General features: G+C 57.4%; 1 protein-coding gene across 1 annotated transcript in view; it reads right to left on the bottom strand.

The window, feature by feature from the left end:
• Positions 1–1273: 1273 nt before the first annotated feature.
• ZBTB46 (zinc finger and BTB domain containing 46) overlaps positions 1274–17569 on the bottom strand; it is a 54866-nt gene continuing 38570 nt past the window's right edge. Inside the window, exons 4-5 of the mRNA XM_060032611.1 lie at positions 4759–4934; positions 1274–1812 (exon numbers count right to left, since the gene is read on the bottom strand). Of these exons, the coding sequence (XP_059888594.1) occupies positions 1438–1812; positions 4759–4934 (551 nt within the window). The 3' untranslated portion in view covers positions 1274–1437. The remainder of the gene's footprint in view (positions 1813–4758; positions 4935–17569) is intronic.

Here is a 17569-nt window from a genome sequence, read left to right as displayed (position 1 = left end):
GGAGTTCGCAGCGTCCCCAGCTGAGGATGGGAGGGCAGCCCTCTTCTGACTGAGAGAAAGGTGGCTATGTTTAAAACAAGGCAAGACAGAAAATGAAGCTGCGACTCCTCCCCGGGCAGGGCTTCAAGGACAGCACCCGTCCGTGTCCACGCAGCCAGCCACTTACTAAGGAGGATTCTGTGGGATTTGCCTTTCTCCACCTAGAAAGAGTAGATGGGACCCGGGAGAAATGCAGTAAAGCCACTCGGCTTGCAGGCTGTGGGGAGAGAGGAAATCAAGCCAGCGTCTCCTTCGGCTCCAGCTCAGCACCCAAGGGGCCCTGGCACGGTGTCCCGCAGCGGCTCCCAAGCGAGGCGGGTGGAGGGGATGGAATGTACGTGTCATGAGCCTGAAAGGGAGACGGGCCGGGGTTGGGCCCACAGTGTCCTCACAGCACACGGCGGGACCCCGGCTTCTCAGAAAAAAGATAGAGAAGGGGTCGTAAGCGTGTTTAAAAGACGGCGAGGGGGCTTGGGAAGAAACCAAAGGAAAGACAAGTCTGCGAGTGTGGTCGAGCGGGAAAGATAACGCCAAACAGAACCATGTCACGTGCCAGCCTCAGTTTCCTTAGCTACTCACGGAACTGGGGCCCGAGCACCTGGGGAGGGGCGGCCCCCGCAGGCGGCGTGAGCAGCAACGAAGGCAAGCCGCCCGGAGCGGTCAGCAGGAGTGGCCTGGGCGCGGCAGGACGGGAGGGGCGGAGGGGCGAGCCGGCCCAGAGAAGTGCACACAAAGAAAGAGGAGGCCCCTACGGTGGGAGCACCTGGGCCCCTGCCCAGCTGCCTCGGGGCGGGGGTAGCACCTGGGCCCCCTGCCCAGCTGCCTCGGGGGTGGGTAGCACCTGGGCACCCGGGCCGAGGTCGGCTGCTGCTGTGTGTTGAGCACCAAAGCCCAGAGGCGGGGGGGCCGCGGGGCTTTCTGGACGCCAGACCTGGATCTCGCAGGCTGCCACCGGACGGCACAGCCCTCGAGGGCGGGGGCAGTGGCAGCCGCCAGCAGTGACCCCACTGCTGAGAAGGGGGAGCGGAGGCGGGGGGACTCGGCCCTGGACGGGCCCAGGGTGAGGAGAACTCTCCTAACAGCTCCCGGACCCGGGCCTCGGGGCCACACTTGGGACCACAGCCAGCGCTGGCCCTTTCCGGACCACACGTCACGGCGCGTCCGACGCCAGACCGGTGCGTCCTGGGCACCCCTCATGCCCGCCCCGCGCCCCTGCTGGGGGAGGTGACAAGGGCTCTCCCTGGGCTCAGACCCGCCCCACGCGTGTCCCCAGCCCCACTCGCTGGGGCAGCGCCCGCCTCTGAGCCCCGGGTGTCCTCGAGGGGTGGGGGAGAGCAGGTGAAGGGGGCCCGGGGCGCACGCAGGCGGGGGCGGCCGCGGCCCAGTGCCCGGCCCAGCCTAGGAGATCCAGGTGAAGTCCTTGTCGGTGCCCCCGGCAGGGCTGCGAGGCCCCCGCGGCGAGTCCTCGACCTCCCTGTCGTCCCCCAGTAGTGCGTCCTCGGGGGCCAGGCCCACGTCGTCCTCGTCCTCGCCCAGCTCCTCTTCGCCCTCGCCGCGTGGGTCCTCGGGGTCCTCCAGGTACGGCCCGTCGCCCGCGAACAGCTCAGGAGAGCCCTCGGCGCCGCCGCCATCCAGGGGCCCGGCCCCGCCGCCACCCGCGCAGTCGGCACACACGCCGTGGCGCCGCGAGCCGTGCTTGATGCCCACGCTGGCGGCCGACATGAACACGCGGCTACACAGCTTGCACACGTACTTCTTGTCCTTGCTGTGCACCTGCGGGGGGACAGCGGTCAGTGCGGGGGGACGATGGTCAGTGCGGGGGGACGGGGGGATGGCGGTCAGTGCAGGGGGACAGCGGTCAGTGCGGGGGGACGATGGTCAGTGTTGGGGGACGATGGTCAGTGCGGGGGGACGATGGTCAGTGCAGAGGACGGCGGTCAGTGCGGGGGGACGATGGTCAGTGCGGAGGACGGCGGTCAGTGTGGGGGACGGTGGTCAGTGTGGGGGACAGCGGTCAGTGCGGGGGGACGATGGTCAGTGTTGGGGGACGATGGTCAGTGCGGGGGGACGGGGGGATGGCGGTCAGTGCGGGGGGACAGCGGTCAGTAAGGGGGGACGATGGTCAATGTGGGGGGACGATGGTCAGTGCGGGGGGACGATGGTCAGTGTGGGGGACGGCGGTCAGTGCGGGGGACGGCGGTCAGTGTGGGGGACGGTGGTCAGTGTGTGGGGACGGTGGTCAGTGTGGGGGACGGCGGTCAGTGCGGAGGACGGCGGTCAGTGTGGGGGACGGTGGTCAGTGTGGGGGACGGCGGTCAGTGCGGGGGGGATGGCGGTCAGTGCGGGGGGGATGGCGGTCAGTGCGAGGGGATGGCGGTCAGTGCAGGGGGGGTGGAGGTCAGTGCGGGGGGACGATGGTCAGTGCGGGGGGACGATGGTCAGTGTGGGGGACGATGGTCAGTGTGGGGGACGGCGGTCAGTGTGGGGGACGGCGGTCAGTGTGGAGGACGGCGGTCAGTGTGGGGGACGGCGGTCAGTGCGGGGGACAATGGTCAGTGTGGGGGACGATGGTCAGTGCAGGGGGGATGGCGGTCAGTGCGGGGGGATGATGGTCAGTGCGGGGGGACGTACTGTTAGTGAGTGGAGGGGGAGGTCTGGGTGGCCCAGAAGCTGAGATGTGGGTGGGTGGGGGCAGTCTGCTAGGCTGCTCAGACCCCTAGCCCTGGCCGGGGGCCGCTGCACAAAGCCGGAACACGCAGAAATTGCAGGTGCCGCCAGAACTCCCCCCACCCAGAGGGCTGCTGGGCACTAGGCCGGCCGTGCCCCCCCCACCCCGGGGGCTTGCTGCCCCCACACCTCCCAGCGAAGCAGGCAGAGCGCTCACCTCTGCCCGCCCCCCGCTTTTGCCCCATGAGGGGATGGCCAGGGCTCTGGCGGCTCCCGGCTTGGGCCTGGGGGGCCTGGGGGCACAGGTGATGGGAGCCCAGGACAGCAGTGACCGAGAGGGACTCGAGGCACCTGCCTTCTGGGAAGCCGTCAGGACAGCCGGGAGCTGGGCTGAGTGCCCAGCCCGCGGGGCGGCAGGGTCGGGGGTCTCAGGGGGACCGTGATTGCTGCTTGAATGCTGCCTCCTGCCTCTCTGAATTCTCCAACCGACGGGCCTGGCCGAGCGCCCTTGGCTTCCCAGCTCAGCGGTCCCGCAGACCACCGTGAACGTCTGCCCCGTCACAGCCTTCCCTGAAACCCGACCACGAGGACCTACGACTGCTGCCAACCAGCCTAGGCAGGCGAGAGGCCGGATGCGCCCTGGCCGGACGTCAGGAGGAGCTGGGCCGCCTCACAGGTTCTGATTCCAGAAACGAAGCCTCAAGTCACTCGGCTCCCGGGACCCTTCCTGGGTCTTTTTCATTTGTTACATTTTAAACCCAGGGCTTCCGGGACCCCAGTCTGGTCACAGCAGGGCTGGGCAGTGGGGACAGCTCCCAGGGAGCCACGGAGCCTGTCCTCCGGAACCAGATGGCTGGACACTCGTCCCAGTGAACACATGGATGGGCGGGGAAGGATGTGGGCGCCGTGGAGACCCAGAACTCGGCTCCACAGGGAGGCGGCTGCTGAGACTGCCCACCCACCCCCTGCCCCCTGGCTAAGCCTCCCGGGGCGGGTGGGGCAGGAACAAGCTGCCCTTCTGCCGTCAGGGGAGGTTCAGCTGCCTCCCAGCCCTGCAAACCTGCCCGTCGGGGGGAGTCCGCCAGCCTGGGCCCTGGCTCCGAGGGCTGCCTCCCCCTCCAGCTTTTCCACCTGGCCTCAGGGAGCCTCCCCGGGGAGCCCAGCCCCAAATGAGGCCCAGGCCATGGGCTGTCCCTCGCTCCCTCGTGTGGCTCACCCCGTTGGGGCCACCCCTGAGGTCTCGCCTCGGCCCCCCTCGCCGCAGGGATGTGGCCCCTCCACCCCTCCTGCTGGTCAGAGGATCAGGGTGCTGCGGGGGTCCGGCCCAGCCCGTGTGGCCCTGAGGCCCCCTCACTCATGACATCACCCCAGCGTCCTCTCCCCACCCATGCCCCAGCCGCCTGGCCTCCCTCGTTTCTCACCCACCCAAGAGTTCCTCACGCTGTGTTTTGGTGAATCTGCCTCCCTGTTTCAAGGGTGACCTTTTCTATTACTTCCTGGCCAAGCAAATTCATCTGCGCAGCACCTGTTCCTGAGCTGCGAGCCAGGCCGTCAGAACCTTCCAGGGGCTGCTGGGGAGAGAGGCCAGGGTCCCACGGCAACTGCAGGGTGGGGCACGGAGGAAGTGGCCACGTGGCAGGAGCCGGGGGGCAGGGGCAGGGTCCTGGCAGGTTAGGGAGCACCTGCAGAGGCCGGGCTGGAGCAGAGGGGGTCCCAAAGGGGAAGCTGAGGAGTGGGGCTGCGGGGCGATGTGCTCACCTGCCCTTCTGCACCTGGGGCCGGGGGCAGAGCTGCTCAGGAGGGATGTGGGCTTGGGGTGCCTCCCCGCTGTCCTGGTCTTTCCCACTGCCGGGCGGACCCCACTTCAGGGCTTCCCGTGGCATCCTGGACAGCCCAGGGCCCCATCCTGCCCGGACACCGCAGCACCATGCAGAGCGTGCCCTGGACCGACCCTGCGCTGACCGCACGCTGACCCCATGATGACCCCATGCTGACCCACGCCGAGCCCCCACTGGCCACATGCCGGCCCCACGCGGCCCTGCGCCCGCTCACCAGCGTGTGCCGCTTCATGTGCTCGCGCCGCGTGAACTTCTTCCCACAGATCTCGCAGGGGTAGGGCCGCTCGCCCGTGTGGGAGCGCATGTGTCTCTTGAGGATGCACTGGTGCATGGCCGAGAAGCTGCAGTAGGGGCAGCGGAACTTCTTCCTGATGACCGTGAACTCGTTCACTGCAAGACAGGTGGTGGCCGGTCAGCCTGCGGACCCTGCACAGCCCACCCGCCGCCCGCGCTCGGCTGTCCCGTGGGGCTGGGGGTCCAGAGCCTCCAGTCAGCCTGGCCCAGAGCAGAGAGGGCTGCTCCCACGTTCTAAGAAAGCACGCTTCTCACATCAGCCAGTACCTCCCGTGTCAGCCCCTAAAACACACGAGTGCACGCGCGGAATCAACAGACACGGGAGCGCGGACCCGTCTCCACCCCGTCCACATGTCCACACGGCGCAGCCAGGGCAGGGGTGCCACCTGGTGGACACGGCCCAGCGAGAGGCCACCAGCCCCCGATGCACAGCAAGCTGTCCCTCCCCATGTTTCGGGGATACCCTGGGCCCCCGGGCCGGGGCCACATTCCAGGGGGCTGGGGGAGCTCAGGGGTTGGGGTCCGTGGGGTCAGGCCCGCTCTGCGAGGCCCCCGGGCACTGGGCAGCTCACCCCGAGTGACGCCCTTTGTGCCGAGCACCCGCGGACACCACAGTGACCCCCTCTTGAGCCTAGGGGCATCCATCGAGGACTCGGCCCTAAGGCCTCCCCGGCTGGTCGTCCCCAGCTCGCCAGGGCTGCTGGGAGCCCCCAGGTGCTCGATAGCACTTCGTCCAGGTGGGGAGCCCGGGTCCATGTCTGCTCTCGGGCCTCTGGAAGCGGACCCAGCCCTCACCCCACCCACAGCGCTCACCGGCCACACCCCAGCACCTGCACCCAGGGGACAGACCAAGGGTCCCGACGGTCAGGCCAAAGGCAGGCAGGGGGAGGAAGGCACAGCAGCAGCGGGAGCCCCGGTCAGACCCCACGAAGGGTCCGTGCCTGCCGGGCCCCGGCCACGCCCACAGCTGCCCCCGGAAGTGCCAGAGGGAAGCAAGAAAACAGAGGCTGCAAGTGACCCAGCCCACGGCGTGCGGAGAAGCCGGGGAAGCCAAGGTGACCCAAGCCGACCCCTCTCACTCGAGGGAGCCGGCCGGGCCGCTGCACAAACGACGGGACGGCTCCATCCTGCCCAGCTCCCCCAACCCCGGGCCACCCCGCACATCACACGGGGGCAGGGTCCTCGCCGCCATCTCCGCGAAGCGTGAAGCGTGCCCCAGGCCTCCAATCCATTCCGGTGCTCAGACCCAGCCCCGGGCAGGTCGCCATGGAAATGGTGCCAACTGGAAGGTGCACTGCAGTGACACGGAGCCCAAGGCCCTGGACGCACCCAGGTGCCCTGAGCATCGAGAGGTTGGCGCTCACTCTGCGCCTCCATCCCTGAAACACACCAGGCAACACTGGGTGTAACGTTTTATTTTGCTTCTTAAGCCGTACATTTTCTCCTGAGACATCTTAAAGGGTGCCTAAATAATCAAGCAACCAGATTTCTTGATCTTCCAGAACACGGGTCAGTGAGGCCGTCTGCAGGGCCTGCCAGGAGCCTGGCCATTCTCATGGACCCAAGAGCTCTCACTCTGTCATCTCCCGCACCCACGGATGGCAGGCACCAGGGACACACCGCCCAGGATGACCCCTGTCCACGCGCAGGCCAGACAGCTTCACCAGGGGAGGCCATCACGGCCGCAAAACGGCTGTGCGGACCCCATCACAGCTCATGACCGATGCCACCCCTGGGGCCCAGCCGCCCGCTTGCCTGACGGTGTCTGTGCACCCAGAAGGGGCCCCACGTCCCCACAAAGGCTGGGCAGTCACCAGGTGTCTCTGAGAATCCAAGCCCTGTCCTAAGAAGTAAGGCATTTTCTCACGTGGGGGAGCTTTCGACATGCATGTGGCTGGGAGCCGGGGCAGACGAGAGGCGAGAGGCATGGACAGTCGCCCGTACCCCTTCACGCAAGGCGGCCACAGTTCACAGCATGACGGCTGTGACCACATTTTCGTGCTACGATTTTTAACTGTTAAGTTCTTAAATGTGCGAGTACACCATGATTTGTTCAACAAACATGTAAAGTGTTTCCATTTTTTTACCCTTGTGAACAATGCTTCAGCAAAGTGCTTACAAAGGAACCTTTGCCCCTGGAGAGAAATCCTGAGAAGTGGGCCATGCCGGCCGTCGGGCCCCGTGGGCCACGCACCCTCAGTCCTCCCGAGGGCCAAGGCCATGGTCCGGTACGCGGGACACAGATGGTGGTCACCGCTGTTAGCAGAGCTGCTCCCTGCAAGGCTGTAGGCCGGGGTCCCAGCTGCAGGGGCGACCAGAGCATCCGGCAGCTCTTGGACCCACGAGGAAGCAGCCCTTCCCGGGTGGCAGCTCCAGCCTCCCCACGGAGGGCCCGCAGACAGGTGGGTCCGGGTGAGGGTCCAAGACAGGACAGAGGGAAGGGCACCTAGCCTGGCACGTCTGGATGGACCGCACCTGGCAGCCCCCACTCTACGTCTCCCTTCCTGTCTGACCACCAGGCCCGGCCCAACCCGCCTGGTCGACGAGGCAGCAGCACGGCCCTCCACACCTGCCTCCCGCCGGTTCCCCCAGCACAGACCCCGGTTTTCACGTCAGCACGGAACACAGCAAGTGCACCACCCACTCTGGGATGGAAAAGGCAGGTGAGGAGACAAGCTTTTAGGTTATTTTATTTCAAATAACTTTTTTGAGTTATTTTCTGCTTTCTATTTTGCTTCTATAAACATAAAATTAAAATCTGACTTATTTACTCTAGGCTGCATTTAACAATTCAGACCTACATGTTAAAAAAACACTCATCTCTGAACATAAGTGCTGTACTTTTTCCCCAGAAACACAGTTCAGCTGCGCGAACATGAGCGTGACCCCCGCCCCACGCCTCCACTGGGCACACAGCTGCAGGCTTCTGAACCTACTGCGCCATCAGGGAAGTCCCAGATATCCACGAACTGGGCAGCTTAAAGCACCAGACACCTGTCCTCTCTGTCCCGGAGGCCATACATCTGAGGTCAAGGTGTGGGCAGGGTCGCACTCTCTTCAGAGGCTCCAGGGGAGGGTCCTTCCTGCCTCCTCCAGCTTCTGGAGGCCCAGGCGGCCCTGGGCTTGTGGCTGCATCTCTCCCGTCTCTGCCTCCGTCTTCTCATAGCTTCTCCTCTGTGTCTGTGTCTCCTGTCTCTTATAAGGACACCCATCACTGGATTTAGGACCAACTGGATATTCCAAGGTGATGTCATCTTAAGATCCTTAATTTAATTATGTCTGGAAAGACCCTTTTTCCAAAAAGGGTCACATTCACAGGTACCAGGAATTAGGATGTGTACGTGTCTTTTGGGTGGAGGGCACCATGCAACCCACTACTTTCATGAACAGTACTGAGGAAAGTTTTCATTGACTGTTATGATTAAAATAACTTCACATTGGGCTTCCCTGGTGGCGCAGTGGCTGAGAGTCCGCCTGCCGATGCGGGGACACGGGTTCGTGCCCCGGTCCGGGAAGATCCCACATGCCGCGGAGCGGCTGGGCCCGTGAGCCATGGCCGCTGAGCCTGTGCTCCACAACGGGAGAGGCCACAACAGTGAGAGGCCCGCGTACCGCAAAAAAAAAAAAAAAAAAAATAATAATAATAATAACTTCACATGGGAAAGAAGCTAACACTTCCATAACGCGTGGTTTACAGTCTATATGTCTTAGAAAACCTTTCAACGTCATGTAGTTTGACTCCCATAAACACACTAATAAAGCCTTAAAAATCCACATAGAGAAAAAGTAATTGAAATAAATGAAAAAGCACAAATAGCATCAAATTGAAACAGACACTCTCTACCCATCTGCCCTCAAAATGGAGCCCCTTTGTCTGGAACCAAGAGTCCAGGATGAACGGCAAGCTTGCAAATGAGGAAGTGACGTCAGACGCTGGCACCAGATTGTCTGAAGCATGAAGTGCAGCATCACTGAGCTACAACTTTGCAGAAACGCACATACGAGAAAACCACTCAGCAAAGCAGCCTGAGAGGAAGCCACGCCCCCGCGCAGCCCTGCAGAGAATCAGACCTGTCGTAAACGCCACTGACGCGTGAACGTTCCAGAACGATTTCACGACAACGCACAGGACACCAAGGGACCGCCAGAGAACAGAAGGCCCCGGCAGGTGGCAGGCGAGCAGAGGGGAGGCTCCTCCGGAAGGGCACTCAAGTCCTTAGTCCGTCACTGTCCTGGATTTGTACTCTTCCTCCGATCGTAATTCTCAAGACACTGCACTTCAAGTGCATTTCAGAAAGGGATTCTAACGTGGACCAAACTTTGTTCTTCCATTTATACATTCACGCGGCCGCCACTCATCGTGTGTCAGAACATAGTGAAGCTATGACGTGTCCACGTTACTTTCGGAAGGTTTTGAACCATACGTGACGCGCACACACCTTAAGTGTACCCCTCGGTGAGCTTTCACCTGCAGAAAGGCCTGGGAACCACCACCCGAACAGGACGCCGCACACCCAGGGGCCTGCGGCCGGTCAGTACCACGCACCCCAGGCGACGGCCGCTCGGCTACCCATCACCAAACGCTGGGCTACAACTCGGTCTGTGGGGACCTGACACCCAGGTGTGGCCTTGCTCGTTGCCATGTTGTCATCCACGTGACCACAGGACCCCGTGCCTGTTCAGCAGCGACGGGCAGTGGGCCAGGCTCTCACTTCTGCCGGACGCGCACCTGAGAAGAACATGTGGGCCCCAGTGGAATCAGCGTCTCCCAGCCACCGCCGACACCTCGCCCCGGTCATTCGCACGCCTTCTTCTGTGTCAGCATCCCCCAGCCACCGCCGACGCCTCGCCCCGGTCATTCGCACGCCCTCTTCTGTGACGTGCTTGTCACGTCTTCTGACCCTTCACTGAGCTGCTTTTCCTTTGATGTTTTATTCTTGGGGGTACTTTGTGTTTGTTTGCTTTTTTAATTTTCTGGCTGCACCGCATGGCATAGGGGATCTTAGTTCCCCGACCAGGGATTGGACCCGGGCCCCCTGCATCGGAAGCTCCAAGCCCTAACCACTGGTCCGCCAGGGAAGTCCCATATGTTAATTTTTTTAATAAAAAATTTTATCAAACTTTCATCGCGAGTGCTTCTTAAGAAGTTCTTAGGGCTTCCCTGGTGGCGCAGCGGTTGAGAGCCCGCCTGCCGATGCAGGGGACGCGGGTTCGTGCCCCGGTCCGGGAAGATCCCACATGCCACGGAGCGGCTGGGCCCGTGAGCCATGGCCGCTGAGCCTGCGCGTCCGGAGCCTGTGCTCCGCAACGGGAGAGGCCACAGCAGTGAGAGGCCCGCGTACCACAAAAAAAAACAAGTGCTTAAGAAACTTTGCCCATCACCATGATCACAAGCACCACCGTCCCCTGCGAACCACGTTTAGGTTTGTGGTCATTCCCATCTTAATTCTGAGGCAGGAATCAAGATTCATCCGCGCCAGCATCCAGCTCACTCGGGTCCCCATGATGGAAAGACCACCCGCCCCAGCGTCCTTGACGGGGCCCACATCACGGTCCAGTCAGACCCTCACCCACGGCCTCCTTGCCTGGCCCCCTCGGCCGCTGTCAGGCTGGGCGTCTGCCCCTCCTCCCCTGGAGCCCCCGCTGTCTGCGTTGACCCTGTTCCCAGTCTCTGCACCCTGCGGCGTCTGGGGCCCTGTGACCGCGGCAGGGCTGCCCTCCCGGGGCGGGGGGGTGGGGGGCATTCCAAGAGATGACAAATAACCGGGCTGTGAGCACAGCTTCCTGGCGACCAAGCCAGAGCCACCCTGTCCTCTACCAGCTCTCACACTCTGAGTCACAATCCCAGCCTGATCACCCCACGACCAGACAAGCAGGGGCAGCCCCGTGTGCCCAACGGGGCTGCCCTCTGCTCAGTTTTGATACACCGTGTTTTTCAGGGAAATTGCCCATTTCTTCCAACTTGTCAAAGGTATTAGCACAAAATTGTTCACGATATTCTCTTACTATCATTCTAACGTCTATAGGATCTTAGCAATGATCTTTTTTATACCTTTTATTGACAATCAACTTCCCTCTCTTTTTACAGATCACTGTGATAGGAGTTTGTCTGTTTCATTCATCTTTCAGTGCACCGGCGTTCGGCTTTGGTCATTTTTCTATTGTCTGTCTGCCTTCTGTTTCATTGATATTTGCTCTCTGTTTTGCTCCTCCAGCTTTCTTTGGGTTTAATTTGCTATTCTTTTTCTCACTTCTTGACCGCCCAAATTAGAACTTTCCTTCTTTTCTAGTAAGTGCAACTAGAGCTATAAATTTCCCTTAAATACCACTTCAGGTGTATCCTACAAGTTTTGATATGTTGAATTTTCATTATCATTCAGTTCAAAATATTTTATAATTTCCATTGTGACTTATTCTAGTATCTTTCTATTGTTGATTTTTTCAATCTAATTTCACTGAGGTTAGAGAGCACAGTCTGCATGATTTCATCCTTTGGGATTTGCTGAGACCTGCGTCACATTCCCGCTTGGTCTATCTTGTAAATGTTTCCTGTGCATTTGGAATGTTCTGCACTTGTTTGGTGCAATGTATGACTTGGTTAACCATGTTGTTACAGGCCAATACTTCTCTGAAAAAAGATGCAAAACTCCTGAACAAAATAGCAAGCTGAGTCCAACTGTACAGAAAAAGAACAGCATCTTGTGACTCGGTGGGTTTATTCCAGGAATTCCAGGTTAATATGTGAAAACTGTGTCCAAACCTTCTCCATCCTTACTGACATTTTGTATGCTGATCTATCAGTTACTGAGGAAATTTGTTAAACATTCTCAACTCTAATCGTGGACTTGTTTCTTTCTCCTTTCAGTGCTGTCAGTTTTCACTCCATATATTTAGAAAGCAAGCCTATGCGTTTCAGGGTCTGCGCTTCCCACTGAGCTCTCTCGTCATCGTGTAGTGGCCTTAGAGCAACACCCCTCCCAGTTTACTTTGCTGCTGACATCAACAAGCCTCTTTAGGCTGGTGTTTCCTTGCCTTCTCTTTTTTATCTTTTTGCTTGAAACCTTTCTGTGCTCTTATCTACAAAACATGTTATCTACAAACAACAAATTTTCTTTAAAAAGCAAGCTGATAATCTTTTCTTTTTCCTGCAGTGTTCAGTCCATTGGTAATAACAGGCTTATTAGTAGAGTTGGGTGACGTCTACCATCTCCCTATGTGTGTTCTATTCTGTCCTTTTATGGTTTTGTTCCTTTAAACTTCCTTGCTTGTTGCTTTCATATTAATCACGCATTATCCCATTCTTCTCTTCATAAGCCTTTGAGCTGTACGTGATGATTTTTGCCATTATTCATTGCAACTTTGTAGAAAAGGCAAGACTCATCCAACGGCCAAGCTCGCCGCCCCCGCCTCCCCGCTTTGTGCTGTTTGTGTCATGCGTTATGCTCCTATTTGAGTCAAAAACCCCACAAGGAGCCGTAAATATTGCCTTAAATGATTAAGATCTTTCTACAGAGGGCTGGTTTTTAGTACTTCTTGTCGGCCGGCAATGAATCCCCTCGGTTTTCTTTTCTTTGTGTGACATTGTCATCACGTAGCCTTGGTCTCTGGGGGATACTTTTGCTGGGTATAGAATACTGGTCTCGGCATTTCTGCAGCGCCTCAGAGACTAGCGCCATCGTTTCCATTGAAAAGTCAGATGTCAATCTCGATGTTGTTCCTCTTAATGTCTTTTTCCTCTGGCTGCTTCTAAGATTTTTTTTTTTAAAAAACCTTTATATTTTTAAATATTTATTTATTTATTTTTGGCTGTGTTGGGTCTTTGCTGCTGTGCGCGGGCTTTCTCTAGTTGTGGCGAGCGGGTGCTATTTTTCAATGCGGTGCACGGGCTTCTCATTGTAGTGGCTTCTCCTATTGCAGAGCATGGGCTCTAGAGCACAGGCTCAGTAGTTGTGGTGCATGGGCTTAGTTGCTCCGTGGCATGTGGGATCTTCCCAGACCAGGGCTCGAACCCGTGTTCCCTGCATTGGCAGGTGGATTCTTAACCACTGCGCCACCAGGGAAGACCAAGATTTTTATTTTTGTCTTTGGTTTTCAGTAGTTTGACTACAACATGCCCAGTTTTGTTTTTTGGTGGTTGTTTTATTTTAGTGTTCATCCTGCTTTGGGTTTGCTGAGCTTCTTGAATCTGTGGATTGATATCTTTCATCAGTTTTGGAACGTTCTCTGCTATTGTCTCTTCGGGTACTGCTTCTGCTCCATTTTCTCTCCTCTCTCCTCTGGACCCCAATTACACATGTATTAGACATTTGCACTGCTCCTCTGTGTGTCTTTGCTTGTCCCCATGCTTTTCTTTCCTAAGCTTCAGCCTGGATCCTCTCCATCGCTCTGTCTTCCAGTCTCCTCGTCCTGTCTCAGGTGGTACCCAGACTGCTGTAAACTACTTAATGGATCCCAGCCTCACACATTGTATTTTCAGTTCCAGCAGGTTCGCTGGACTCTTTTTTACAGATTCTTCCTTCCCTCAAGGACTGTAGCCTTCACGTCCCACCTGCACTGATTGCTCCCCAGGATGTGTGTGTGTGTGTGTCTATATTTGTGTATATGTGTATGTAAGTGTGTGTATGTATGTATATGTGTGCGTGGTTTTGGGAGGCCAGCTTTTCAGGTAGTTTTTGCCTGGAGGGTAAGCCCAATACAAGCTAGTCATGGTTAAAACTGGAAATTCAAATTTTATTTCAGAATTCTTTCTTTAAAATAAATTAGTGCCTTTTCTTAGCTCCTGAGTTATGTGCAACCACCAAACTGACAATGATCCAGACTGGATTCTTAAATATTTTAAATGCAGTCTAAACAGTAAGTTAGTATCCCCAATCAAGTAGGAGTCCCCATTTCTACACACATACACACACACATGCACACACACCCTACAGCACATGGTTGGTACACGAGTTTGTGAGGTCACCCAGTCACATTTTGTGAAAGTGGTAATAGGCCAGGAAGCCCACAGTAAACTTGTAGACATGGAGCAAGTTTTGTGGCAGTAAAGAGACCTAAATTACCAACCTTTTATTATTGCAATCCTTTGTATTCAAGAAAGATTAACATTACATATTGATAAATTTTTCAAAACTCTTTGAAATCAATTCCTGAGCCAGGATATTTCAATGAGAAATTCAATAAAATGTAAGCAATGGAATACCTAAATGAACTTGCTTAAAATTTCTTATGTTGGATGACAGTACTGTTTTAAGGGAAATAATATTAGAACTAAGAACAAACTCAGGGGCCATCTATCTTAAAATGTTTCCTATGTTCCCATCACTTTACCATCTATACATCTTTTTTAAAGGAAAAGATATTATCTCTCTTTCTCTCTATATCTGAAAAAGAAATTCAACTCATGTAAACTAAAAAATGCACCAAAACAGTTCATTCATTTCTCCCACCCCCACCCCTGGAAATCACCAAACTGTTTGTTCTCTGTACCTATGGGTTTTTTTGTTTTTGTTTTTTTTTCCGGTACGCAGGCCCCTCACTGCTGTGGCTTCTCCCATTGCGGAGCACAGGCTCCGGACGCGCAGGCCCAGCAGCCATGGCTCACGGGCCCAGCCGCTCCGCGGCATGTGGGATCCTCCCGGACCGGGGCACGAACCCGCGTCGCCTGCATCGGCAGGCAGACTCTCAACCACTGCGCCACCAGGGAAGGCCGGTTTGTTTGTTTTTTTTGTTTGTCTGTTTTTGTTTTTAGATTCCATATGTAAGTGAAATCATACAGTATTTGTCTTTCTCTGTCTGACTTATTTCACTTAGTATGATAAGCTCTAGATCCATCCATGTTGCTGCAAGTGTCATTATTTCATTCTTTTTTATGGCTGAGTAATATCCCACGTGTGTGTGTGTGTGTGTGTGTGTGTGTGTGTGTGTGTATACACACTGAATTTTCTTTATCCATTCATCCACTGATGGACACTCAGGTTGTTTCCATATCTTGGATATTGTAAATACTGCTTCAATGAACAAACCTCTTTCTTTTAGGTACAACGGAAACTTTCTGAAATGTCTTCATTATTTAAAAAAATTAACAAAGCCTTTTCGCACAACAGTGCGGGGCCTCTCCACAGGGCAGGCTTCCTTGCAGGCGCAGGTCACGCTCCACCCACGCAGGGAAAAGTCCCACAAGCGAGCAAGTAACAGGGAAGCAGCCACAGGGTCGCATCCCTGGGGGCGCAGGTAACCCAGGGCCCAACGTGGGTGGTGCACACGTGCATTCTACAACAGCGGAACCCCGTCTGGACACACAATCTCTGCGACCTAACAGCCAAAAATCCCACCGTGACCAGCAAAAAAGGAAAGGAAAGCTTCCTTTTCTCAGAAATGTTGTTTATATGCAAACAGGCACTTAATAAACCCTCTCAGAAGGAGTGACACCACCGACAGGTCTTTGAACTCCCGGGGACACTGCTCCGGTGAGGTCACCTTGGCAACAAGCATCCTGGGCCTCTCTCAAAGCCCAACTTTTCTCCATCTTCAGAACTCATCTAATGATTATAAAGACTGCAGGGACTGGGGCAGGTGGGCAGCCTGAGCTGCACGTGGACCACGCCCTGACCATGGCCACAGCCACAGGGGCTGGGAATGGGCCTGGCAACTCCAGGAATTCGGAACCTGGCGTGGGCCGCCTGCTTCCTTCCTAAGTCCACCTGCTGCTTGGCCAAGGGTCCTGGAGTCGCTGCACCCTCAGCCACCCGCAGACGTGGGCCCAACGTGTCCAGGGCGGCTGGACACCAGCAGGGACAATGTGCTCTTTCTGAGAGGCAGCCAGTTTGGTAACTCTGTCTCCCTCACATGCGGCAGGCAGGGCACTCCGAGGTCGTGGAGGCTGGGCTTCATCCTCACATCTTTCTGGAAGGGAACGGGCTCAGAGACCTTTTGTTCCAAGACCTGGCACTCCCCACTGCCTGGAGGCTGGAGGTACACCTGTCCTACCTGCCCACCCCTGGGCACTGAAAGGCCTTCACCAGGCCTGGTGCAGGATTGGGCAGTGGCCGTTCTAGAGGCTCACAGCGACGCCTGGTGCCGGCTCTGCCGTCACCTGCTGGCCACCTGGACCCAACGCCAGGCTGCCCGCGGCAGAGAGGCCCGTGCCAGCGTCCGCCCCCAAGTGCCAAGCGCCTGTTCCAGCCTGGCCGCCTCAAGACCATTGTCCGCAGCGGAGGCGTCCGTCTCCTTGGGGCTCCTTAGCTGACTTCAGGGTGGAGCCCTGGGCAAGTCCATCGAGGCCGTGAAAGTGCTCCTGGCCACACAATGAGCCAGAAGGAGACCCTGGTCATCCTGGCCGGGCCGGCGGACCCCGTGGAAACCCCAGGCACCTGCTGGAGCCACCTCCGGAGGGGCCCGTCCCTCGGCCCAGGCCTCCCGGTCCGAGGGACGTCGACCTAGAAGGAGAGACAGATGAGTCACAGGCCGTCGGGACGCGATGGAATCGGGAAGATTGGAGTGCAGACGCGCGTCACCCCCTACTCACCGTGTCCCCGTCCAGTCACCGCACGGAAACCGCCACGCGTCTGGAAAGGAAGCTGCAGTTAATTCTTGATGAACGGACGCGCGAAAACTCCACGTCAACCGAACGCCTGCCCCTCCCACCAAAACCATCCTGTTTTCAAACGCACGGGGAATAGCATTTGATTTATTTCAAATTACAAAATATGTGCTCAAGCTCTCCCTCCTTAAATATTTTTTCCTTCAGGGAAACAGTGGAACCTAACAGACCTGTCTTTAAATAAGCAGCTGTGACCTGAGGCACAGGAAGTGGATCTCAGACGCCTCGGGACTAACGCGCAGCCATCGGCACCGGGGCAAAACCTGGTGGAGACGGGCCAGCGCTGCTCAGTTTGAGGAACTGGGTTTTTAACCTGCTGCTGTATGAGTCTGTATATTAGGGGGGAAATGCCTCCAAAAACTATTTTAATTTAAATATCAAAACAGATTTAACTTCATACAACATGTTGCAACTATTACTGCAAAGCTGACACCTGTGTCACTTTGAGTGACATGGGGCCGAGGGGATTGTGGAGCAGAGGGTGGACGGGAAAGCAGCTGTGACCACACAGGCTCGCCCAGGACATGCTGAGCACGCGGGTTCTGGGGCGCCATGCCCACAAGGACATGCGCGGTGGACGGGCGTCTGGCCGGGGCTGCCCCGACGTGGCTGGCCGCCCTCCCGTCTTACCTGGGCTGGGGAGGTGGCCGGCTCCCTGGGCTCCGTCTGGCCGGTCCCCAGAGCGGGCATCCCGGGCTCTGAGTGCAGGAGGGTGGAGGGGCTGGAGGGAGGTGACTCGGGTTGGCGCCAGGCCCTGGGGACACAGGAAACGAGTCTCACCCACGTGAACGGACACCAGCTGGCGGGCTGTAGAGAGTTCAGGAAGCACCGTCCTTGGCTATCCTGCGGTGAGCCGTGCGCTGCCATGTGGCGAGGCCCGGATCTCGTGGGCGAGGGCGTTTGGGGGCTTCTATCAGCTCGCCACTCCCAAGCGCCAGGGTGTCCACACGTGACTTGTCTGGGGCGGGATCTCTCTCCCAGAAGCAACGTGATTACAATGGGGTGTCTGCACAGGAAGTCAGAACCCGTGGCGTGGACATGGCACACGCTCACCTGTGCTTGAAGAAGGATCTTCTGGAAAGTCCTTCGTGGTGTGTCGACCTGACTATTTACCTAAAAGGGTGGTAATACT

This window comes from Delphinus delphis, chromosome 15 (assembly GCF_949987515.2).
Source record: "Delphinus delphis chromosome 15, mDelDel1.2, whole genome shotgun sequence".
Classification (NCBI taxonomy): Eukaryota; Metazoa; Chordata; class Mammalia; order Artiodactyla; family Delphinidae; genus Delphinus; species Delphinus delphis.
The sequence above is the reverse complement of the archived record's forward strand: the minus strand, read 5'-3'. Positions and strand labels throughout refer to the sequence as shown.